The sequence below is a fragment of the Salvelinus alpinus genome, chromosome 7, assembly GCF_045679555.1.
Source record: "Salvelinus alpinus chromosome 7, SLU_Salpinus.1, whole genome shotgun sequence".
Taxonomy (NCBI): Eukaryota; Metazoa; Chordata; class Actinopteri; order Salmoniformes; family Salmonidae; genus Salvelinus; species Salvelinus alpinus.
This window is the reverse complement of record NC_092092.1, coordinates 20,961,926-20,989,506: the sequence shown is the minus strand read 5'-3', so window position 1 is coordinate 20,989,506 and position 27,581 is coordinate 20,961,926. Positions and strand designations below refer to the sequence as shown.

The 27,581-nt window shown below is 41.2% G+C and overlaps 1 protein-coding gene across 1 annotated transcript in view; it reads left to right on the top strand.

Annotated features, from left to right (window-relative positions):
* The window catches only part of LOC139580562 (protein kinase C epsilon type-like), a 168,899-nt gene that overhangs the window by 132,296 nt on the left and 9,022 nt on the right, over positions 1 to 27,581 (top strand). Inside the window, exons 12-14 of the mRNA XM_071409388.1 lie at positions 23,032 to 23,170; positions 25,257 to 25,445; positions 26,522 to 26,668. Of these exons, the coding sequence (XP_071265489.1) occupies positions 23,032 to 23,170; positions 25,257 to 25,445; positions 26,522 to 26,668 (475 nt within the window). The remainder of the gene's footprint in view (positions 1 to 23,031; positions 23,171 to 25,256; positions 25,446 to 26,521; positions 26,669 to 27,581) is intronic.

Here is a 27,581-nt window from a genome sequence, read left to right as displayed (position 1 = left end):
GCACAGACACAGACACGGAAGACAATCACCCACAAACAAACAGTGTGAAACAGCCAACCTATATATGGTTCTCAATCAGAGGAAAACGTCAAACACCTGTCTCTGATTGAGAACCATATAAGGCTAATTACAAGTGACCTAAACAATGAAACACAAAACATATAATGCCCACCCCAACTCACCAACTAAACACATACAAAAAATAACATAAAACAGGTCAGGAACGTGACAGTGTGTGTGTGTGTGTGTGTGTGTGTGCACGCGTAGGTTGACATTTATTGTTGGAGTCCTGGAGGCAGAACTGAGCAATTTCCCCTTAGATTTCCCCCTACAAATTCAAAATTAGCTACATTGTAAAAAATGAATGAAAACAAAAATGTGCTTTTTGGTCATAATTTAAGGTTAGGGTTAGCAGTGTGGTGAAGGTTAGGTTTAGGATGAACGGCTTTGTGGCTGTGTAGGTTGGTAACCACTCTGCAGAGTTGCCTCCAGAACAAGATTCATGACAAAAAAACACTAACCTGTGTGTGTGTTTGTGCGTGTGCATACGCGCACGTGTACGTACATGCATATGTGTGTGTGCATATGCCTGTGTGTTTGTGTCTTTTGGGCTGAATGGGGAGCTCATTTGAAGCGGAGGGAGGGAGGTTAACTGTCAGAGCAGAGAGGGTTGCTGTGTACGTAATGGAAAAATCACTCCACAAGATTAACATGAAACACAGGAAATGCTCTCAATTGAGCCTGATTGGTGTGTGTGTGTGTGTGTGTGTGTGTGTGTGTGTGTGTGTGTGTGTGTGTGTGTGTGTGTGTGTGTGTGTGTGTGTGTGTGTGTGTGTGTGTGTGTGTGTGTGTGTGTGTGTGTGTGCAGCGTGTGCGTGCGTGCGTGCGTAATATAACATTTCTATGCCTGCCAACATCCTGAGTAAAGGTCCTGACAATGGTGACAGTAGTTCCTGTTCATTTACCATATGTACAGTTGAAGTCAGAAGTTACACTTAGGTTGGAGTCATTAAAACTAGTTTTTTAACCACTCCTCAAATTTCTTGTTAACAAACTAAGGTTTTGGCAAGTCGGTTAGGACATCTACTTGGTGCATGACACAAGTAATTCTTCCAACAATTGTTTACAGACAGATTATTTCACTTATAATTCACAGTATCACAATTCCAGTGGGTCAGAAGCTCACATACACTAAGTTGACTGTGCCTTTTAACAGCTTGGAAAAATCCAGAAAATTATGTCATGGCTTTAGAAGCTTCAGATAGGCTAATTGACATAATTTGAGTCAATTAGAGGTGTACCTGTAGATGTATCTCAAGGCCTACCTTCAAACTCGGTGCCTCTTTGCTTGACATCATGGGAAAATCAAAAGAAATCAGCCAAGACCTCAGAAAAAAGTGGTAGACCTGAAGGTACCTCGTTCATCTGTACAAACAATAGTATGCAAGTATAAACACCATGGGACCACGCAGCCATCATACCGCTCAGGAAGGAGACGCGCTCTGTCTCCTAGAGATGAACGTACTTTGGTGCGAAAAGTGCAAATCAATCCCAGAACAACAGCAAAGGACCTTGTGAAGATGCTGGAGGAAACGGGTACAAAAGTATCTATATCCACAGTAAAACGAGTCCTATATTGACATAACCTGAAAGGCCACTCAGCAAGGAAGAAGCCACTGCTCCAAAACCGCCATAAAAAAGCCAGACTACGGTTTGCAACTGGACATGGGGACAAAGATCGTACTTTTTGGAGAAATGTCCTCTGGTCTGATGAAACAAAAATAGAACTGTTTGGCCATAATGACCATCGTTATGTTTGGAGGAAAAAGGTGGAGGCTTGCAAGCCGAAGAACACCATCCCAACCGCGAAGCACAGGGGTGGCAGCATCATGTTGTGGGGGTGCTTTGCTTCAGGAGGGACTGGTGCACTTCACAAAATAGATGGCATCATGAGGAAAGGAAAATTATGTGGATATATTGAAGCAACATCGCAAATGGGTCTTCCAAACGGACAATGACCCCAAGCATACTTCCAAAGTTGTGTCAAAATGACTTAAGGACAACAAAGTCAATGTATATGAGTGGCCATCACAAAGCCCTGACCTCAATCCTATAAAAAAATGTGTGGGCAGAACTGAAAAAGCATGTGCGAGCAAGCCAGCTCTGTCAGGAGGAATGGGCAAAGATTCACCCAACTTATTGTGGGAAGCTTGTGGAAGGCCACCCGAAACGTTTGACCCAAGTTAAACAATTTAAAGACAATGCTACCAAATACTAATTGAGTGTATGTAAACTTCTGACCCTCTGGGAATGTGATGAAAGAAATAAAAGCTGAAACAAATCATTCTCTCTACTAATATTCTGACATTTCACATTCTTAAAATAAAGTGGTGATCCTAACTGACCTAAGACAGGGCATTTTTACTAGGCTTAAATGTCAGGAATTGTGAAAAACTGTTGTATAAATGTATGTATTTGGCTAAGGTGTATGTAAACTTCTGTATTCAACTGTATACTCGTACAGCTGTTTGCTTTCTCTTTTGCCAGCAATAATCTCAGTTGGAGTTTTTTGGTTGGAAGCACACTCTGACGCAAGTTTCTTGTTGGGGTTTTAATGTCAGATTTTATTTTATTTTTTATTCATGAGAGATGTGGCCCATGTTGGTGCATGGTATGATATGTTATCCGTTGTAATGTCGACATAGAAATATATTGAAGCAATCATTGATTTTAACTACTCACCAGCCAGCTTAAGACTCAAAAGATAATTTCCAAGCTATTTAACATTTGAGAAATGCCTTGCAGCATTGCAATTTCTGTAATGTGATTTCTCTCCAAAAGGCCTTCTCTTTAGAGCAAAATGGGCTGATTGTGCAAGGAAGTAAAGAGAGATTCAAGGGCCAGAACTTTGATCAAACTACCAACATGATAGCATTGGTACCTGACTGACTTCTACCTGCAAGACTTAAAGGGTTCTGCGACTGTCCCCATATGAGAACCGTTTTTAGTTTGAGGTAGAACCCTTTTTGGTTCCAGTTAGAACTCTTTTGGGTTCCATGTAGAACCCTCTGGAAACGGTTTTGCATGGTACCCAAAAGGGTTCTATCTGGAACCAAAAGGAGTTATTCAAAGGGTTCTCCTATGGGGACAGCCGAAGAACCCTTTTTTCTAAGAGTGCACACCTGTTAGTCGCTTTGGATAAAAGAGTCTGCTAAATGGCATATTATATATTATATTATTCAACGACAACAAATTCAGTCAAAGCAAAAACATTGGCATTGGCACCCAGGTTATCTAAGTGTAACCGTCACAGGGTATACTCAATGAACTTCTTCAAATAACTATCATTCCATTAGCGCTCTTGAACACCTGCTGCTACACACGAAGAGAGCACTGGTACACAGTGCTGTGCAATAAAATCATTGATCATTGTCATCATCTATTGTGCAGACTACATCAAATAGCTCATTTAAGACATGCTGGGTCATTGTGTTGTATTCATTTTCCTTGCCGCAGGTAGATTCATTTTTAGAACTGAAATAATTGGAAAAGGAAATTGAAAAGAAAATTGTTTTCAAGGTTAGCTTGACCTTAAAGCTACAAGTGCCTTTGTACTAAAATGTCTTTTTGAGACCATGGCTGTGTCCGAAATCTGGCTTCCATACTACTTAATTAAACTTCATACTGTGTACTAAACTACACACTGTACTATTTAGAATGTACTGTTTAAAAAAAAAACGAATGCAGTAAGCAACACATATCAGCATAATAGGCTCATCCTACTGAGAATGCCTCATCTAATGCTCAATTGCATTGATTCCTGCCATTGGTTCATTTTGGTAAAGCGCGACTCTTTGTCAGACACACGTGGATCTCAAAAGACGATTCTCTTCCTCAATAGTGTGCAGAAAATTCTACTAGATGAAAAGTCAAAATTAGTATGTCATCTGTCATTTAAAGCATAAAGATGTTTTTTTCCCTTCACATACTATAAAACTTAATTGTTTCGCAAACGCAAAATGTCTCCTATTTAGAACTCAAGTACAGGTATTCGGACACAGCCCATGCCTACTTGACATTAGGCATGTCACGTTGTATAATGATAGGAGACAGGTGCAGGAATGCAAAAATAGTTTTTTAAATTTCTCTTCCCAAAATAGCACACGTAATAAAATAAAAAATGTTTTACCTTTATTTAACTAGGCAAGTCAGTAAAGAAAAAATTCTGATTTACAATGACAGCCAACACCAGCCAAACTCAGACAACGCTGGTCGCCACCCTATAGGAATCCCAATCACGGCCGGTTGTGATACAGTCTGTATTTGAACCAGGTTGTCTGTAGTGACACCTCTAGCTGAGATGCAGTGCCTTAGACCAGTGCGCCACTTGAGAGCCCATGAACATGATGGGGACGAAGCCCAAAACAAACATGTGCACATACAGTTGAAGTCGGAAGTTTACATACACCTTAGCCAAATACATTTAAACTCAGTTTTTCACAATTCCTGACATTTAAGCCTAGTAAAAATGCCCTGTCTTAGGTCAGTTAGGATCACCACTTTATTTTAAGAATATGAAATGTCAGAATGATAGTAGAGAGAATGATTTGTTTCAGCTTTTATTTCTTTCATCACATTCCCAGTGTGTCAGAAGTTTACATACACTCAATTAGTATTTGGTAACATTGCCTTTAAATTGTTTAACTTGGGTCAAATGTTTCAGGTAACCTTCCACAAGCTTCCCACAATAAGTTGGGTGAATTTTTGCCCATTCCTCCTGACAGAGCTGGTGTAACTGAGTCAGGTTTGTAGGCCTCCTTGCTCGCACATGCTTTTTCAGTTCTGCCCACAAGTTTTCTATAGAATTGAGGTCAGGGCTTTGTGATGGCCACTTCAATACCTTGACTTTGTTGTCCTTAAGCCATTTTGCCACAACTTTGGAAGTATGCTTGGGGTCATTGTCCATTTGAAAGACCGATCTACGACCAAGCTTTAACTCCCTGACTGATGTCTTGAGATGTTGCTTTAATATATCCACATAATTTTCCTTTCCTCATGATGCCATCTATTTTGTGAAGTGCACCAGTCCCTCCTGCAGCAAAGCACCCCCACAACATGATGCTGCCACCCCCGTGCTTCACGGTTGGGATAGTGTTCTTCTGCTTGCAAGCCTCCCCCTTTTTCCTCCAAACATAATGATGGTCATTATGGCCAAACAGTTCTATTTTTGTTTCATCAGACCAGAGGACATTTCTCCAAAAAGTACGATCTTTGTCCCCAAGTGGAGTTGCAAACTGTAGTCTGGCTTTTTTTATGGAGGTTTTGGAGAAGTGGCTTCTTCCTTGCTGAGCGACCTTTCAGGTTATGTCGATACAGGACTCATTTTAATGTGGATATAGATACTTTTGTACCTGTTCCTCCAGCATCTTCACAAGGTCCTTTGCTGTTTTTCTGGGATTGATTTGCACTTTTCGCACCAAAGTACGTTCATCTCAAGGAGACAGAACGCGTCTCCTTCCTGAGCGGTATAATGGCTGCGTGGTCCCATGGTGTTTATACTTGCGTACTATTGTTTGTACAGATGAGCGTGGTACCTTCAGGCATTTGGAAATTGCTCCCAAGGATGAACCAGACTTGTGGGCTACAATTTTTTTTCTGAGGTCTTGGCTGATTTCTTTTGATTTCCCCATGATGTCAAGCAAAGAGGCACTGAGTTTGAAGGTAGGCCTTGATGTACATCCACAGGTACACCTCCACTTGACTCAAATTATGTCAATTAGCCTATCAGAAGCTTCTAAAGCCATGACATAATATTCTGGATTTTTCCAGGCTGTTTAAAGGCACAGTCAACTTAGTGTATGTGAGCTTCTGCCCCACTGGAATTGTGATTCAGTGAATTATAAGTGAAATAATCTGTCTGTAAACAATTGTTGGAAAAATTACTTGTGTCATGTACCAAGTAGATGTCCTAACCGACTTGCCAAAACTATAGTTTGTTAACAACAAATTTGTGGAGTGATTGAACAATGAGTTTTATTACTCCAACGTAAGTGTATGTAAACTTCCGACTTCAACTGTATATAGATGTCCTAGCCTACTTCTTTCAGGTAATACATTCAATGCAGTATTAGCCTTATATTTAGATAATTAATGATGGATTATGCATAATAAGCTTCTAATTTATACCCTCTGTCTCTTGCGCAATACCCACGCACCTGTGCTCCGCTGGCCTCTCCTTAAAAACCACTCCTTAGCTCTTGGAGTACCATTTCTTTTAGCATTTCTTATACCAATAGACCATTCGAAGAGGGATGCAAGCTCTTGTTTGCTGAATGTTAAATATAGCGGCCAGTAGAACTCACAGGTAGTTTGAAAGAAGCGCGAACGCGCAATGGCAGTAGGCTATAGCAGTTATTTATTCAGACTCATAACCATTCAATCTTCATGAAGAGAGGAGAAAGCCTTCTGCATTTAATTCTAGTCCTATATTATTCAAGGATGTCATTAGAATTATGAAAATAAGGACAACGAAACGTATTTAATTTAACTGTTGAAAGCGAAGAATGAAGGAAGCGACAATAAAGAAAGAAATAGGAAGTAGGTGTCACGACTTCCGCCGAAGTCGGCTCCTCTCCTTGTTCGGGCGGCGTTCTTCGATCGACTTCACCGGCTTTCTAGCCATCGCCGCTCCAATTTTCATATATCCATTTACATTTACATTTAAGTCATTTAGCAGACGCTCTTATCCAGAGCGACTTACAGTCTTGTCTTGTTTCCATACACACCTGGTTTTCATTTCCCAATCAAGCTACTTGTATTTAACCCTCTGTTTCCCATCATGTTTTGTGTGTAATTCTTTTCATGTTATGTGGTGTTAATTTAAGCACTTTACTTTTATGGTCCGTTTTTTTAGCGCGTTTGTTTTCTGTAGTGCTCTCATGTTTGGAACTATAATAAAAGTGTGCCTGTTTATTATACTCTGCGCTCCTGCACCTGACTTCGCCTCCAATACACCTATTGACAGTAGGCTAATAACATCAGGGGAAATATTATGAAAGGTATACAGTATATGCGTCAGCCTACTAATTATACAAATAGGCCCTATTATATTTCAAAATTAAAATCTAATTCACTAGCCTATACTTGTAACTGTGTAGGCTGCATGTACTGCACCAGAATCGCATGTTCTCTCCCTGCTTTATCATGGTTTGAACGATGTGTGTAATTCCAGTCCATATAATACAGTATTATATACTGAGTGTACAAAACATTAATGACACCTGCTCTTTCCATGACATAGACTGACCAGGTGAATCCAGGTGAAAGCTTTGATCCCTTATTGGTTTCACTTGTTAAATCCACTTCAATCAGTGTAGATGAAGGGGAGGGGACAGGTTAAAGAAGGTTTTTTAAGCCTTGAGACAATTGATACATGGATTGTGTGTGTGCCATTCAGAAGGTTTTGAATGGGCAAGGGTACAGTAGTGGAAAGCATTGGATTCAACATTGGCCAGCATCCCTGTGGAACGCTTTCGACACCTTTCCCCAATTAATTGAGCCTCTTTTGAGGGCAAAAGGTGGAGGTGCAACTCAATATTAGGAATATGGTGTAAAGTACTTAAGTATTTTGGGGGGGTATCTGTACTTTATTTTACTATTTATATTTTGGACTACTTTTACTTTTACTTCACAACATTCCTTAAGAAAATATTGTACTTTTTACTCCATACATTTTCCTTGACCCCCAAAAGTACTTGTTACATTTTAAATGCTTAGAGTAGGACATGGAAATGGTCCAATTCACGCACTTCTCAACAGAACATCCCTGGTCATCCCTATTGCCTCTGATCTGGCGGACTCACTTTACACACATGCTTCATTTGTAAATTATGTCTGAATGTTGGAGTGTGCCCCTGGCTATCCTTAAATTGAAATGGTGTAGTCTGGTTTGCTAAATATAAGGAATTTGAAATGATTTATAACTTTACTTTTACTTTTGATACTTAAGTATATTTTAGCAATTACATTTACTTTTGATACTTAAGTATATTTTAAACCAAATACTTTTAGACTTTTACTCATGTAAAATTTTACTGGGTTACATTGACTTTTACTTGAGTTATTTTCTATTAAGGTATCTTTACTTTTACTCAAGTATGTGTACTTTTTCCACCACTGGATGTCCTTAATGTTTTGTATACTCAGTGTAAAATACAGTGCAGTGATACAGTTCACACTCAAAAAGATTAGCCTACTGGAGATAGTTTCATTTATTTACCCAAGAGAGCAAATAGCTATCTACATCTATGGGCTTTTATGTTTTTCTGTCGTGGGTAATGTGTAGTAGCCTATGTCTTATATATATTGGATAATGGCACAATCATTTGGACTGTTTTGGGCTTGGGCTCATTAAATGTCTTTAATGTAGGGCTCATAAAGTGTATTTAATGTATGGCTCAGGCTCAGGATATACTTTTTGATCAAAGCTCTAATCAAATCCAGACATAGGGCTATTTATATGCTTTATAATGCTTTTGAATGACACATCCGGTTTTGGCAGGAAGTACCTGGTTGCCCGGGAGAAAAGTGATATATTCTCGGGATGGAACATTTGTAAAATATCAACAAAGTAATTACACAGATGAGGCGACGTGACCTTGTGGGTGGAAAGAGAGGGTGGGCTGACAGATATGGAAAGACATAGGGATTCGGGCAGAGAGAGAGGGTTGAGAGAGGGGGGAGATGTCCTGATGGAAACGCCTGGAACATCTTTGGAACATGAGGGCTTAGCACAAAACGTGGGGCTTGTAAGAGTGCATGCATGTATTCAAACACTTTTTGAATTCTTGCAATGTACGCTAGATACCAGATGTTATTACATCAACCCCGATTGTCACAGCATAGTTGAGTTGCCATATTCATACATAGCACATTGGGCCTCATGAGCCCTTAATTTGCGGCTCGCTGTGATTTTCCTATTTTCCATTCATAATACATAACAATGATACAATTTCAATTCAAAGTGTTTAATGCATGCCTGAATCACTACATTGAATAAATATATTGTTCCGTGGACGGCAGATAGATGGCAGTATAGCGCAGCTGTTGAACAGAAAGGCCGCAATAGAACGTTTGCCAAAATAGTACGCAACTGCTCAGCTACAGCGACCGACATCAGTTTGCTACTAGCTAATCTTGAAACGTAGAAACGTAAATCTATTGACAATGAAAATGAGGGGGAAGAGCTGGAGAACAACGTGACAGCTATGAACAAACAACCACCGGAGAACCAGGAAAATCAGGAAGATGGCAGCGGGGAAATGCAGCTAGCTAACGTAGCTAACAGAAAGGCCAAAATAGCGTGGCTCCGGTGGCTAAGAGAAGGATACGGTCGATTCAAGAAGCACACCGAAGGTTCCAAGAGAAATTGACATACAAGTATTTTTTGTACTGCATAATGGGACTAGCTCACTTTGTCTTATTTGCCAGTACAGAAGGCAGTCAATTGTTTTAAACGAGCAAATTTAGAGCAACATTTCCAGTCGCACCATGCCCACTTTGACAAAACATATCCGCCACAAAGCAACCTCAGAAACAACAAAATAGCGCAACTCAAAGGACAACAACAAATTATGGACAGATCTAGCACAGTTGCAGAGAAAACGACAGCGGCAACAGATTGCTTGGATACTGGCGAGAAACAAGAAGGCCTTCACAGACGCGGATATTGTCCCAAAAAGTTTTGGGCCTCAGCCGAAATAGTGTATGCTAATTTCACAAACAAGGAAGCTATTTTAAAGCAAATTAAGGGACTGCAACTCTCAGACTCGACCATAACAAGAGGCATAAAATACATTGGCGAGGACATCGGTAAGCAACTGATTACTGACATACCCGTGGCGCCGTGTTTTAGTATTGCGCTTGACGAAAGCACTGACGTAAGAGACATTGCCCGATTATGTGTTTGGGTCCGTTTCCCTCAAAACGAGTCGTTCAGAGAGGAACTTTTATGTTTACTGCCCCTTCAAGGACAAACACGAGGAGAGGATATTCTGAAAGACCTTGTTCCATTATTTGCTGATAATAATATTGACTGGTCAAATCTGGCATCTGTGTGCACTGACGGCGCCACAAACATGCGAGGGAAGGAGAAGGGACTCAACAATGAACATTGTGAAACAAAAACAGAGAAACAGACTGCCCAATGCTCATCTTAATTGCCTCACAAGGATAGCAACAACAGACTATACATTTAGAATGAATTCAGTCAAGGTGCAGAAGGGACATTTTCACTCATCCAACTACTGAGGTAACCCTTAATATGGGTCTTATACATGTGATGTAGCCTATTTGATGTGTGTGTATATATTTGTGGTGTGCTGTACATCAAATCAATTGCATATGCTCTACTGCTCTGAATTTGCTCTCAATTGATAATTGATCATATTGGAAGAAAAAGTACAACAAATTCAAGATCTGTACGACCCTATGAATGATTGTATCAAGCCAAAGTGGCCCCCTTACAAATAATTGTAACACTGCTCTATAGTAATATTACCTGCACTAATCAATGTTTTATAAGGATGAATGAACCCACCTAAACCTACCACTTCACTCCCAAGGAGAATCATGCAGATTGTTGATGTGTCCCTTTTAGGTCTCTCTGAAACAGAACAGTTGTGTAACGGCCTCACACTCACACACACACACTCCCAGGTCGGGGAGGCTGTTTTGTGAAAACACCTTGGGCTGAATGGCATCTGTTAAAAGATGTTGACATATTTTCAGCAATCAACCATCAAACCCTGACCTGACTGGTTTCATGCCACTCCCTGGCATCTTTCATCAGAGACCTCTTATCTTCTCCTGTTCCTCCCCTCCTGCCATTTCCAACAGCACCCTCCATCTCTCGCTCACTGCCCTCGATAAAGGAGAGGAGCGATGGCGAGACACACGACTCTGTGTCTGTGGAACAGTGTGTGTGTGTTTGTGCGCATACTGTACGTGTGAGCCAAGAGTAGCCTCCATAGTGCAGATAGCACCTCATAGTGCTCTTGGCCTCCATACTGGGAAAGTCCTTTGGCATTGTGTCAGTTCACTGAGTAGGAACCCTGAGAGTATATTTGGCATTGTGTCGGTTCACTGAGTAGGAACACTGAGAGTATATTTGGCATTGTGTCTTTTGGCTGAGTAAGAACACTGAGAGTATATTTGGCATTGTGTATGTTCACTGAGTGTATCTGTTCAATGAGTAGGAACACTGAGAGTATATTTGGCATTGTGTCTGTTCACTGAGTAAGAACACTAAGAGTATCTTTGGCATTGTGTCTGTTCAATGAGTAGGAACACTGAGAGTATATTTGGCATTGTGTCTTTTTGCTGAGTAAGAACACTGAGAGTATATTTGGCATTGTGTCTTCGCTGAGTAGGAACACTGAGAGTATATTTGGCATTGTGTCTGTTCACTGAGTAGGAACACTGAGAGTATATTTGGCATTGTGTCTTTTTGCTGAGTAAGAACACTGAGAGTATATTTGGTATTGTGTCTGTTCACTGAGTAGGAACACTGAGAGTATATTTGGCATTGTGTCTTCGCTGAGTAGGAACACTGAGAGTATATTTGGCATTGTGTCTGTTCACTGAGTAGGAACACTGAGAGTATATTTGGCATTGTGTCTTTTTGCTGAGTAAGAACACTGAGAGTATATTTGGTATTGTGTCTGTTCACTGAGTAGGAACACTGAGAGTATATTTGGCATTGTGTCTGTTCACTGAGTAGGAACACTGAGAGTATATTTGGCATTGTGTCTTTTTGTCGAGTAAGAACACTGAGAGTATATTTGGCATTGTGTCTTTTTGCTGAGTAAGAACACTGAGAGTATATTTGTCAGTGTGTCTTTTGCTGAGTGAGAACACTGAGAGTATATTTGGCATTGTGTCTTTTTGCTGTTTAGGAACACTGAGAGTATATTTGGCATTGTGCCTGTTCACTGAGTAGGAACACTGAGAGTATATTTGGCATTGTGTCTGTTCACTGAGTAGGAACAATGAGAGTATATTTGGCATTTTGTCTTTTTTCTGAGTAAGAACATTGAGAGTATATTTGGCATTGTGTCTTTTCGCTGAGTAAGAACACATAGTATATTGAGTAGGAACACTGAGAGTATATTTGGCATTGTGTCTTCGCTGAGTAAGAACACTGAGAGTATATTTGGCATTGTGTCTGTTCACTGAGTAGGAACACTGAGAGTATATTTGGCATTGTGTCTTTTTGCTGAGTAAGAACACTGAGAGTATATTTGGCATTGTGTCTGTTCACTGAGTAGGAACACTGAGAGTATATTTGGCATTGTGTCTGTTCACTGAGTAGGAACACTGAGAGTATATTTGGCATTGTGTCTGTTCACTGAGTAAGAACACTAAGAGTATCTTTGGCATTGTGTCTGTTCAATGAGTAGGAATACTGAGAGTATATTTGGCATTGTGTCTTTTTGCTGAGTGAGAACACTGAGAGTATATTTGGCATTGTGTCTTCGCTGAGTAAGAACACTGAGAGTATATTTGCCATTGTGTCTGTTCACTGACTGGGAACACTGAGAGTATATTTGGCATTGTGTCTTTTTGCTGAGTAAGAACACTGAGAGTATATTTGGAATTGTGTCTGTTCACTGAGTAAGGACACAGTATATTGAGTAGGAACACTGAGAGTATATTTGGAATTGTGTCTTCGCTGAGTAAGAACAATGAGAGTATATTTGGCATTGTGTCTGTTCACTGAGTAGGAACACTGAGAGTATATTTGGCATTGTGTCTGTTCACTGAGTAGGACCACTGAGAGTATATTTGGCATTGTGTCTGTTCACTGAGTGGGAACACTGAGCGTATATTTGGCATTGTGTCTTTTTGCTGAGAAAGAACACTGAGAGTATATTTGGCATTGTGTCTTCGCTGAGTAAGAACAATGAGAGTATATTTGGCATTGTGTCTGTTCACTGAGTAGGAACACTGAGAGTATATTTGGCATTGTGTCTGTTCACTGAGTAGGACCACTGAGAGTATATTTGGCATTGTGTCTGTTCACTGAGTGGGAACACTGAGCGTATATTTGGCATTGTGTCTTTTTGCTGAGAAAGAACACTGAGAGTATATTTGGCATTGTGTCTTCGCTGAGTAAGAACACTGAGAGTATATTTGGCATTGTGTCTGTTCACTGAGTGGGAACACTGAGAGTACAGTGGGGAGAACAAGTATTTGATACACTGCCGATTTTGCAGGTTTTCCTACTTACAAAGCATGTAGAGGTCTGTCATTTTTATCATAGGTACACTTCAACTGTGAGAGGCGGAATCTAAAACAAAAATCCAGAAAATCACATTGTATGATTTTTAAGTAATTCATTTGCATTTTATTGCATGACATAAGTATTTGATCACCTACCAACCAGTAAGAATTCCGGCTCTCACAGACCTGTCAGTTTTTCTTTAAGAAGCCCTCCTGTTCTCCACTCATTACCTGTATTAACTGCACCTGTTTGAACTCGTTACCTGTATAAAAGACACCTGTCCACACACTCAATCAAACAGACTCCAACCTCTCCACAATGGCCAAGACCAGAGAGCTGTGTAAGGACATCAGGGATAAAATTGTAGACCTGCACAAGGCTGGGATGGGCTACAGGACAATAGGCAAGCAGCTTGGTGAGAAGGCAACAACTGTTGTCGCAATTATTAGAAAATGGAAGAAGTTCAAGATGACGGTCAATCACCCTCGGTCTGGGGCTCCATGCAAGATCTCACCTCGTGGGGCATCAATGATCATGAGGAAGGTGAAGGATCAGCCCAGAACTACACGGCAGGACCTGGTCAATGACCTGAAGAGAGCTGGGACCACAGTCTCAAAGAAAACCATTAGTAACACACTACGCCGTCATGGATTAAAATCCTGCAGCGTACGTAAGGTCCCCCTGCTCAAGCCAGCGCATGTCCAGGCCCGTCTGAAGTTTGCCAATGACCATCTAGAAGATCCAGAGGAGGAATGGGAGAAGGTCATGTGGTCTGATGAGACAAAAATAGAGCTTTTTGGTCTAAACTCCACTCGCCGTGTTTGGAGGAAGAAAAAGGATGAGTACAACCCCAAGAACACCATCCCAACCGTGAAGCATGGAGGTGGAAACATCATTCTTTGGGGATGCTTTTCTGCAAAGGGGACAGGACGACTGCACCGTATTGAGGGGAGGATGGATGGGGCCATGTATCGCGAGATCTTGGCCAACAACCTCCTTACCTCAGTAAGAGCATTGAAGATGGGTCGTGGCTGGGTCTTCCAGCATGTCAACGACTCGAAACACACAGCCAGGGCAACTAAGGAGTGGCTCCGTAAGAAGCATCTCAAGGTCCTGGAGTGGCCTAGCCAGTCTCCAGACCTGACCCCAATAGAAAATCTTTGGAGGGAGCTGAAAGTCCGTATTGCCCAGCGACAGCCCCGAAACCTGAGGGATCTGGAGAAGGTCTGTATGGAGGAGTGGGCCAAAATCCCTGCTGCAGTGTGTGCAAACCTGGTCAAGAACTACAGGAAACGTATGATCTCTGTAATTGCAAACAAAGGTTTCGGTACCAAATATTAAGTTCTGCTTTTCTGATGTATCAAATACTTATGTCATGCAATAAAATGCAAATTAATTACTTAAAAATCATACAATGTGATTTTCTGGATTTTTGTTTTAGATTCCGTCTCTCACAGTTGAAGTGTACCTATGATAAAAATTGCAGACCTCTACATGCTTTATAAGTAGGAAAACCTGCAAAATCGGCAGTGTATCAAATACTTGTTCTCCCCACTGTATATTTGGCATTGTGTCTTTTTGCTGAGTAAGAACACTGAGAGTATATTTGGCATTGTGTCTGTTCACTGAGTAAGAACACTGAGAGTATATTTGGCATTGTGTCTGTTCACTGAGTAGGAACACTGAGAGTATATTTGGCATTGTGTCTGTTCACTGAGTAGGAACACTGAGAGTATATTTGGCATTGTGTCTTTTTGCTGAGTAAGAACACTGAGAGTATATTTGGTATTGTGTCTGTTCACTGAGTAGGAACACTGAGAGTATATTTGGCATTGTGTCTGTTCACTGAGTAGGAACACAGAGTATATTTGGCATTGTGTCTTTTTGTCGAGTAAGAACACTGAGAGTATATTTGGCATTGTGTCTTTTTGCTGAGTAAGAACACTGAGAGTATATTTGTCAGTGTGTCTTTTGCTGAGTGAGAACACTGAGAGTATATTTGGCATTGTGTCTTTTTGCTGTTTAGGAACACTGAGAGTATATTTGGCATTGTGCCTGTTCACTGAGTAGGAACACTGAGAGTATATTTGGCATTGTGTCTGTTCACTGAGTAGGAACAATGAGAGTATATTTGGCATTTTGTCTTTTTTCTGAGTAAGAACATTGAGAGTATATTTGGCATTGTGTCTTTTCGCTGAGTAAGAACACATAGTATATTGAGTAGGAACACTGAGAGTATATTTGGCATTGTGTCTTCGCTGAGTAAGAACACTGAGAGTATATTTGGCATTGTGTCTGTTCACTGAGTAGGAACACTGAGAGTATATTTGGCATTGTGTCTTTTTGCTGAGTAAGAACACTGAGAGTATATTTGGCATTGTGTCTGTTCACTGAGTAGGAACACTGAGAGTATATTTGGCATTGTGTCTGTTCACTGAGTAGGAACACTGAGAGTATATTTGGCATTGTGTCTGTTCACTGAGTAAGAACACTAAGAGTATCTTTGGCATTGTGTCTGTTCAATGAGTAGGAATACTGAGAGTATATTTGGCATTGTGTCTTTTTGCTGAGTGAGAACACTGAGAGTATATTTGGCATTGTGTCTTCGCTGAGTAAGAACACTGAGAGTATATTTGCCATTGTGTCTGTTCACTGACTGGGAACACTGAGAGTATATTTGGCATTGTGTCTTTTTGCTGAGTAAGAACACTGAGAGTATATTTGGAATTGTGTCTGTTCACTGAGTAAGGACACAGTATATTGAGTAGGAACACTGAGAGTATATTTGGAATTGTGTCTTCGCTGAGTAAGAACAATGAGAGTATATTTGTCATTGTGTCTGTTCACTGAGTAGGAACACTGAGAGTATATTTGGCATTGTGTCTGTTCACTGAGTAGGACCACTGAGAGTATATTTGGCATTGTGTCTGTTCACTGAGTGGGAACACTGAGCGTATATTTGGCATTGTGTCTTTTTGCTGAGAAAGAACACTGAGAGTATATTTGGCATTGTGTCTTCGCTGAGTAAGAACAATGAGAGTATATTTGGCATTGTGTCTGTTCACTGAGTAGGAACACTGAGAGTATATTTGGCATTGTGTCTGTTCACTGAGTAGGACCACTGAGAGTATATTTGGCATTGTGTCTGTTCACTGAGTGGGAACACTGAGCGTATATTTGGCATTGTGTCTTTTTGCTGAGAAAGAACACTGAGAGTATATTTGGCATTGTGTCTTCGCTGAGTAAGAACACTGAGAGTATATTTGGCATTGTGTCTGTTCACTGAGTGGGAACACTGAGAGTATATTTGGCATTGTGTCTTTTTGCTGAGTAAGAACACTGAGAGTATATTTGGTATTGTGTCTGTTCACTGAGTAAGAACACTGAGAGTATATTTGGCATTGTGTCTGTTCACTGAGTGGGAACACTGAGAGTATATTTGGCATTGTGTCTGTTCACTGAGTAAGAACACTAAGAGTATATTTGGCATTGTGTCTGTTCACTGAGTAAGAACACTAAGAGTATCTTTGGCATTGTGTCTGTTCAATGAGTAGGAACACTGAGAGTATATTTGGCATTGTGTCTTTTTGCTGAGTGAGAACACTGAGAGTATATTTGGGATTGTGTCTTCGCTGAGTAAGAACACTGAGAGTATATTTGCCATTGTGTCTGTTCACTGACTGGGAACACTGAGAGTATATTTGGCATTGTGTCTTTTTGCTGAGTAAGAACACTGAGAGTATATTTGGAATTGTGTCTGTTCACTGAGTAAGGACACAGAGTATATTGAGTAGGAACACTGAGAGTATATTTGGAATTGTGTCTGTTCACTGAGTAAGAACACTGAGAGTATATTTGGCATTGTGTCTGTTCACTGAGTAGGAACACTGAGAGTATATTTGGCATTGTGTCTGTTCACTGAGTAAGAACACTAAGAGTATCTTTGGCATTGTGTCTGTTCAATGAGTAGGAACACTGAGAGTATCTGTGGCATTGTGTCTGTTTGCTGAGTGAGAACACTGAGTATATTTGGCATTGTGTCTTCGCTGAGTAAGAACAATGAGAGTATATTTGGCATTGTGTCTGTTCACTGAGTAGGAACACTGAGAGTATATTTGGCATTGTGTCTGTTCACTGAGTAGGACCACTGAGAGTATATTTGGCATTGTGTCTGTTCACTGAGTGGGAACACTGAGCGTATATTTGGCATTGTGTCTTTTTGCTGAGTAAGAACACTGAGAGTATATTTGGCATTGTGTCTTCGCTGAGTAAGAACACTGAGAGTATATTTGGCATTGTGTCTGTTCACTGAGTGGGAACACTGAGAGTACAGTGGGGAGAACAAGTATTTGATACACTGCCGATTTTGCAGGTTTTCCTACTTACAAAGCATGTAGAGGTCTGTCATTTTTATCATAGGTACACTTCAACTGTGAGAGGCGGAATCTAAAACAAAAATCCAGAAAATCACATTGTATGATTTTTAAGTAATTCATTTGCATTTTATTGCATGACATAAGTATTTGATCACCTACCAACCAGTAAGAATTCCGGCTCTCACAGACCTGTCAGTTTTTCTTTAAGAAGCCCTCCTGTTCTCCACTCATTACCTGTATTAACTGCACCTGTTTGAACTCGTTACCTGTATAAAAGACACCTGTCCACACACTCAATCAAACAGACTCCAACCTCTCCACAATGGCCAAGGCCAGAGAGCTGTGTAAGGACATCAGGGATAAAATTGTAGACCTGCACAAGGCTGGGATGGGCTACAGGACAATAGGCAAGCAGCTTGGTGAGAAGGCAACAACTGTTGTCGCAATTATTAGAAAATGGAAGAAGTTCAAGATGACGGTCAATCACCCTCGGTCTGGGGCTCCATGCAAGATCTCACCTCGTGGGGCATCAATGATCATGAGGAAGGTGAAGGATCAGCCCAGAACTACACGGCAGGACCTGGTCAATGACCTGAAGAGAGCTGGGACCACAGTCTCAAAGAAAACCATTAGTAACACACTACGCCGTCATGGATTAAAATCCTGCAGCGTACGTAAGGTCCCCCTGCTCAAGCCAGCGCATGTCCAGGCCCGTCTGAAGTTTGCCAATGACCATCTAGAAGATCCAGAGGAGGAATGGGAGAAGGTCATGTGGTCTGATGAGACAAAAATAGAGCTTTTTGGTCTAAACTCCACTCGCCGTGTTTGGAGGAAGAAAAAGGATGAGTACAACCCCAAGAACACCATCCCAACCGTGAAGCATGGAGGTGGAAACATCATTCTTTGGGGATGCTTTTCTGCAAAGGGGACAGGACGACTGCACCGTATTGAGGGGAGGATGGATGGGGCCATGTATCGCGAGATCTTGGCCAACAACCTCCTTACCTCAGTAAGAGCATTGAAGATGGGTCGTGGCTGGGTCTTCCAGCATGTCAACGACTCGAAACACACAGCCAGGGCAACTAAGGAGTGGCTCCGTAAGAAGCATCTCAAGGTCCTGGAGTGGCCTAGCCAGTCTCCAGACCTGACCCCAATAGAAAATCTTTGGAGGGAGCTGAAAGTCCGTATTGCCCAGCGACAGCCCCGAAACCTGAGGGATCTGGAGAAGGTCTGTATGGAGGAGTGGGCCAAAATCCCTGCTGCAGTGTGTGCAAACCTGGTCAAGAACTACAGGAAACGTATGATCTCTGTAATTGCAAACAAAGGTTTCGGTACCAAATATTAAGTTCTGCTTTTCTGATGTATCAAATACTTATGTCATGCAATAAAATGCAAATTAATTACTTAAAAATCATACAATGGGATTTTCTGGATTTTTGTTTTAGATTCCGTCTCTCACAGTTGAAGTGTACCTATGATAAAAATTGCAGACCTCTACATGCTTTATAAGTAGGAAAACCTGCAAAATCGGCAGTGTATCAAATACTTGTTCTCCCCACTGTATATTTGGCATTGTGTCTTTTTGCTGAGTAAGAACACTGAGAGTATATTTGGCATTGTGTCTGTTCACTGAGTAAGAACACTGAGAGTATATTTGGCATTGTGTCTGTTCACTGAGTAGGAACACTGAGAGTATATTTGGCATTGTGTCTGTTCACTGAGTAGGAACACTGAGAGTATATTTGGCATTGTGTCTTTTTGCTGAGTAAGAACACTGAGAGTATATTTGGTATTGTGTCTGTTCACTGAGTAGGAACACTGAGAGTATATTTGGCATTGTGTCTGTTCACTGAGTAGGAACACTGAGAGTATATTTGGCATTGTGTCTTTTTGTCGAGTAAGAACACTGAGAGTATATTTGGCATTGTGTCTTTTTGCTGAGTAAGAACACTGAGAGTATATTTGTCAGTGTGTCTTTTGCTGAGTGAGAACACTGAGAGTATATTTGGCATTGTGTCTTTTTGCTGTTTAGGAACACTGAGAGTATATTTGGCATTGTGCCTGTTCACTGAGTAGGAACACTGAGAGTATATTTGGCATTGTGTCTGTTCACTGAGTAGGAACAATGAGAGTATATTTGGCATTTTGTCTTTTTTCTGAGTAAGAACATTGAGAGTATATTTGGCATTGTGTCTTTTCGCTGAGTAAGAACACATAGTATATTGAGTAGGAACACTGAGAGTATATTTGGCATTGTGTCTTCGCTGAGTAAGAACACTGAGAGTATATTTGGCATTGTGTCTGTTCACTGAGTAGGAACACTGAGAGTATATTTGGCATTGTGTCTTTTTGCTGAGTAAGAACACTGAGAGTATATTTGGCATTGTGTCTGTTCACTGAGTAGGAACACTGAGAGTATATTTGGCATTGTGTCTGTTCACTGAGTAGGAACACTGAGAGTATATTTGGCATTGTGTCTGTTCACTGAGTAAGAACACTAAGAGTATCTTTGGCATTGTGTCTGTTCAATGAGTAGGAATACTGAGAGTATATTTGGCATTGTGTCTTTTTGCTGAGTGAGAACACTGAGAGTATATTTGGCATTGTGTCTTCGCTGAGTAAGAACACTGAGAGTATATTTGCCATTGTGTCTGTTCACTGACTGGGAACACTGAGAGTATATTTGGCATTGTGTCTTTTTGCTGAGTAAGAACACTGAGAGTATATTTGGAATTGTGTCTGTTCACTGAGTAAGGACACAGTATATTGAGTAGGAACACTGAGAGTATATTTGGAATTGTGTCTTCGCTGAGTAAGAACAATGAGAGTATATTTGGCATTGTGTCTGTTCACTGAGTAGGAACACTGAGAGTATATTTGGCATTGTGTCTGTTCACTGAGTAGGACCACTGAGAGTATATTTGGCATTGTGTCTGTTCACTGAGTGGGAACACTGAGCGTATATTTGGCATTGTGTCTTTTTGCTGAGAAAGAACACTGAGAGTATATTTGGCATTGTGTCTTCGCTGAGTAAGAACAATGAGAGTATATTTGGCATTGTGTCTGTTCACTGAGTAGGAACACTGAGAGTATATTTGGCATTGTGTCTGTTCACTGAGTAGGACCACTGAGAGTATATTTGGCATTGTGTCTGTTCACTGAGTGGGAACACTGAGCGTATATTTGGCATTGTGTCTTTTTGCTGAGAAAGAACACTGAGAGTATATTTGGCATTGTGTCTTCGCTGAGTAAGAACACTGAGAGTATATTTGGCATTGTGTCTGTTCACTGAGTGGGAACACTGAGAGTATATTTGGCATTGTGTCTTTTTGCTGAGTAAGAACACTGAGAGTATATTTGGCATTGTGTCTGTTCACTGAGTAAGAACACTGAGAGTATATTTGGCATTGTGTCTGTTCACTGAGTGGGAACACTGAGAGTATATTTGGCATTGTGTCTGTTCACTGAGTAAGAACACTAAGAGTATATTTGGCATTGTGTCTGTTCACTGAGTAAGAACACTAAGAGTATCTTTGGCATTGTGTCTGTTCAATGAGTAGGAACACTGAGAGTATATTTGGCATTGTGTCTTTTTGCTGAGTGAGAACACTGAGAGTATATTTGGGATTGTGTCTTCGCTGAGTAAGAACACTGAGAGTATATTTGCCATTGTGTCTGTTCACTGACTGGGAACACTGAGAGTATATTTGGCATTGTGTCTTTTTGCTGAGTAAGAACACTGAGAGTATATTTGGAATTGTGTCTGTTCACTGAGTAAGGACACAGAGTATATTGAGTAGGAACACTGAGAGTATATTTGGAATTGTGTCTGTTCACTGAGTAAGAACACTGAGAGTATATTTGGCATTGTGTCTGTTCACTGAGTAGGAACACTGAGAGTATATTTGGCATTGTGTCTGTTCACTGAGTAAGAACACTAAGAGTATCTTTGGCATTGTGTCTGTTCAATGAGTAGGAACACTGAGAGTATCTGTGGCATTGTGTCTGTTTGCTGAGTGAGAACACTGAGTATATTTGGCATTGTGTCTTCGCTGAGTAAGAACAATGAGAGTATATTTGGCATTGTGTCTGTTCACTGAGTAGGAACACTGAGAGTATATTTGGCATTGTGTCTGTTCACTGAGTAGGACCACTGAGAGTATATTTGGCATTGTGTCTGTTCACTGAGTGGGAACACTGAGCGTATATTTGGCATTGTGTCTTTTTGCTGAGTAAGAACACTGAGAGTATATTTGGCATTGTGTCTTCGCTGAGTAAGAACACTGAGAGTATATTTGGCATTGTGTCTGTTCACTGAGTAGGAACACTGAGAGTATATTTGGCATTGTGTCTGTTCACTTATTAGGAACAATGAGAGTATATTTGGCAATGTGTCTGTTCACTGAGTGGGAACACAGAGTATATGTGTTATTGTGTCTTTTTGCTGAGTAAGAACACTGAGAGTATATTGAGTAGGAACATTGAGAGTATGTTTCTCATTGTGTCTGTTCACTGAGTAAGAACACTAAGAGTATCTTTGGCATTGTGTCTGTTCAATGAGTAGGAACACTGAGAGTATATTTGGCATTGTGTATTTTTGCTGAGTAAGAACACTGAGAGTATATTTGGCATTGTGTCTTCGCTGAGTAAGAACACTGAGAATATATTTGGCATTGTGTCTGTTCAATGAGTAGGAACTCTGAGAGTATATTTGGCATTGTGTATTTTTGCTGAGTAAGAACACTGAGAGTATATTTGGCATTGTGTCTTCGCTGAGTAAGAACACTGAGAATATATTTGGCATTGTGTCTGTTCACTGAGTAGGACCACAGAGTATATTTGGCATTGTGTCTGTTCCCTGAGTAGGAACACTGAGAGTATATTTAGCATTGTGTCTGTTCAATGAGTAGGAACACTGAGATTATATTTGGATATTGTGTCTGTTTACTGAGTAAGAACACTGAGAGTATATTTGGCATTGTGTCTTTTTGCTGAGTAAGAACACTGAGAGTTTATTTGGCATTGTGTATTTTTGCTGAGTAAGAACACTGAGAGTATATTTGGCATTGTGTCTGTTCACTGAGTAAGAACACTGAGAGTATATTTGGCATTGCAGTGTTTCCCCTATCATTTTTTTCAGCAGTGATGGCAGAGTTTTTAAAAATGCATTATTTTCACCTAACCCTACCACCCCTCCCCTATTTCGTGCTAGAGTGGCAGATCTATACATCTCCAATAAATGTGATGACACAGTGACTTTTTATTTATTTTTGTCTCATTTGTCTCTGTGACAGATTAATACTCTCCTATCTCTGACCTTTGTAACTGCTTCACTCTGACTTCTCACACCCCTTTTTGTCTCTGTCTCTCCAGAGATCTGAAATTGGATAACATCCTGCTGGATGCACATGGCCACTGTAAGCTGGCTGACTTTGGCATGTGTAAGGAGGGGATCCTCAACGGAGTCACCACCACCACCTTCTGCGGGACCCCTGACTACATCGCTCCTGAGGTAAACCTCAACCCTCCCTCTACCCACTAGCCTTCACCCTCTACCCTCCACCCTCTGCCCTTCATCCTCTACCCACTACCCTCTACCCACTACCCTTCATCTTCTACCCTCTACCCTTCATCCTCTACCCTCTACCCTCCATCCACTACCCTTCATCCTCTACCCACTACCCTCTACTAACTACCCTTCATCTTCTACCCTCTACCCTTCATCCTCTATCCACTACCCTTCATCCTCTACCCACTACCCTTCATCCTCTACCCACTACCCTCTACTAACTACCCTTCATTCTTTACACTCTAACCACTACCCTCCACCCTCTACCCTCTACAGACTGACAGTAAACCACCCATTCATCTGGGACAGTCTGACAGTAAACCACCCATTCATCTGGGACAGTCTGTCAGTAAACCACCCATTCATCTGGGATTGTCTGACAGTAAACCACCCACTCACTTATCTGGGACAGTCTGACAGTATTCAACCACCCATTCATCTGGGACAGTCTGACAGTACTCAACCACACATTCATCTGGGACAGTCTGACAGTACTCAACCACCCATTCATCTGGGACAGTCTGACAGTAGTCAACCACCCATTCATCTGGGACAGTCTGACAGTAGTCAACCACCGATTCATCTGGGACAGTCTGACAGTAGTCAACCACTGATTCATCTGGGACAGTCTGACAGTACTGAACCACCGATTCATCTGGGACAGTCTGACAGTACTGAACCACCGATTCATCTGGGACAGTCTGACAGTAGTCAACCACCGATTCATCTGGGACAGTCTGACAGTACTGAACCACCGATTCATCTGGGACAGTCTGACAGTAGTCAACCACCGATTCATCTGGGACAGTCTGACAGTAGTCAACCACCGATTCATCTGGGACAGTCTGACAGTAGTCAACCACCGATTCATCTGGGACAGTCTGACAGTAGTCAACCACTGATTCATCTGGGACAGTCTGACAGTACTGAACCACCGATTCATCTGGGACAGTCTGACAGTACTGAACCACCGATTCATCTGGGACAGTCTGACAGTAGTCAACCACCGATTCATCTGGGACAGTCTGACAGTAGTCAACCACCCATTCATCTGGGACAGTCTGACAGTAGTCAACCACCGATTCATCTGGGACAGTCTGACAGTACTGAACCACCGATTCATCTGGGACAGTCTGAGAGTAGTCAACCACCGATTCATCTGGGACAGTCTGACAGTAGTCAACCACCCATTCATCTGGGACAGTCTGACAGTAGTCAACCACCGATTCATCTGGGACAGTCTGACAGTACTCAACCATCAATTCCATAAGTTACTCTCTCACATGCTGTACTCTTTCATTGACTCCATTCTTTACCCTCTAGTCTGCTTCTCTCTCACCGTTTCATATAAAAAAAAGCTCACTCAATAAATTACTCACTCAATCACTCTATAAATTACTCACTCAATCACTCAATAAATTACTCAATCAATAAATAAATTACTCAATCAATCACTAATTTACTCAATCAATCAATAAATTACTAAATCAATCACTAAATTACTCAATCAATCAATACATTACTCAATCAATCACTAAATTACTCAATCAATAAATTACTCAATCAATCAATACATTACTCAATCAATCACTAAATTTCTCAATCAATCACTAATTTACTCAATCAATAAATTACTAAATCAATCACTAAATTACTCAATCAATCAATACATTACTCAATCAATCACTAAATCACTCACTCAATCAATAAATTACTCAATCAATCAATACATTACTCAATCAATCACTAAATTAATCAATCAATAAATTACTCAATCAATCACTCAATCAATCACTCAATTTATCACTCAATCAATCAAACTCATGTACTCATTTGTTCTACTCATTCTCTCATTATATCATTCCTAATGAGCTGGTGTCACAAGTATTCTGTTCCCCCTTACTACCATATAAATCCTGCTGTAGTGTAGCTGGTGTTAGTGTTTCCTGTGCCCCTGTGTTTTTTAGATCCTAAAGGAGCTTTTTTATGAGATGGTGTTACATTGTTTCCTGTCCACCTGTGTGTTTAGATCCTACAGGAGCTAGAATATGGCCCCTCTGTGGACTGGTGGGCTCTGGGGGTGCTTATGTACGAGATGATGGCGGGCCAGCCCCCCTTCGAGGCTGACAATGAGGATGACCTGTTTGAGTCCATTCTCCACGATGATGTCCTCTACCCAGTGTGGCTAAGCAAGGAGGCCGTCTCCATCCTGAAAGCGGTCAGTAACCTACAGTATACCTCCCTGTCCTGGTCTGCCTGTATCTCTAATCATCCTTCTTTGCTCTCCTTTTTATCCCCTCTTTCTTCATATCTTTCCCACTCCTTATTTCACTTATTCTTTATCAGCCCCCCTTTCCTCCCCACACCTTACCTTATTGTCGTCTCCTCCTCTTCCTCCTCCTGCTGTCTCTTTCTCTCTCTCTGCCTGTCTCTGGTGAGGTAGTAAAGTGGTGTTCAGTGATTAGCAGAGTGAGGAGCAAGGATGAGCAGGGCTGTGTGGAGTTAGTTCAGAGAGCCAGACTGGCTGTGCAGTGCTGTGTGGGCTGGGGAGAGAGGCCTGGGAGACGTTGCACTTCATGTGGGAAAAGAACAGCGTGTTTGTGTTCTCTGGTGGTTTCGGGGCTTGTGTAATCGCACAATCGGGGAGGCAGGGGTGGACCGCCCCAGCATTCAGAGGGTCCTCCTCTTCCAAGAATGCGGCCGGCTTTCTGTGGGGGGGGGGTTAGTGTCCTGTGCTTGTGTGTGGATGTGAATTACGTGCTTTTTCATTTGTGTCCTGTTTGCTGGTGTGTATGGATATTGTGTAATTCTATATTTGTGTTTTAGTGTTGCAGGATATTCCGGTGAGTGTGTTAGTTTGTGTGTGTGTCCCAAGTTCCTGTGTGATCTTTTTTCCATCACAAGTCATGCGTTTACTTTGGCCGTCCCCTGCCTGTTTGCAAAGCCTTGTGGGAAAGCAGGCGTGCTTGCCTTGGACCGGCACGTGTCACTCTGTGATCAGTCTCACTGGTACTTTGGTCACGTTACCCGGCCCAGAGGTCCTAATGGTCATATCTGACCACTAGATTCTTCAAATGACCACTGGTCTCTTAACGATGACCACAGAGCAGATCACTAAGACCACTCTGCACCACTTGACTGTCTGAACCCCTCACTCTTGCTCTTTCACCTCAATTTCTCTCTTCCTAACATTCACATCCTTGCCCCATGTTCCTAAGGGGGCCAAGAGGATTAAGTCAAGTACCTTTATTTCCCTTCCCCCTTTACCCATCTGCCTGTTTCCCTGTCCTGTAGTTCATGACGAAGAGCCCAAACAAGCGTCTGGGCTGTGTGATCACCCAGGGCTTGGAGGAAGCCATCAAGGTTCATCCCTTCTTCAAGGAGATCGACTGGGTTTTGCTGGAGCAGAAGAGAGTCAAGCCACCCTTCAAACCTCGCATTGTGAGTTAGCACTTATAGCTCAGACCATGTAGGGTGAAGTTGGCTGTAAACGCTGATCTTGGTTCAGTTTAGCATTTTAAGGTTAGGATTGGAGGAGGGGAAGCTGATTCTAGATCTGCACCTAGGGTTAACTTCACCATGGAGTGTGTCTGAACTCTTAGGGAACATACCGTACTGTATGTTTTAGGGCCCTTACTGTTCCTCCTTCACCATTATTAACCTCTAACCTTCAACATGGAAATAAGTCGTAGACTTGTATGTGTTTATCCTCTATTATGCTTATTCAAGTGTATACTTAAGCAATAACGCACAAGGGGGTGTGGTATATGGCCAATAAACCACGGCTAAGGGCTGTTCTTAAGCACGACGCAAAGCGGAGTGCCTGCATACAGCCCTTAGCCATGGTATATTGGCCATATACCACAAACTCCCGACCGAGGTGCCTTATTGCTATTATAAACTGGTTACCAACGTAATTAGAGCAGTAAAATAGATGTTTTGTCATGCCCATGGTATGATTGCTATTGATGTCTTATTTTTGTTTACAATTCTATACATTTTGCTTTCAATTGTTTGGTTTTTGATTTCAACATCCATTATTTCACCTGTCCTCAAAAATATATTGTTTACATTCTCAACTTAATTTTTCATGTTCACAATTTATTTTATTTTGAATTCAATACATATGGCGTGAAATTGACCCCATATAGGATCTTAATTTGATCACCTTGTTGCAGCAGAACTTTACTGAAATGCAGGACATTTTTTACTTGTAGTGTATTTGACGTTTAAAAGGCTTCTGAAGTTTGTAATTTCCACTTTGAAATTTCAGACTTGAATTACGCTTAAGATGTTGTTGTTTTTTATCCCTACAAAAATGTCTATTAATTATAATCCACACAATAATTCTGTT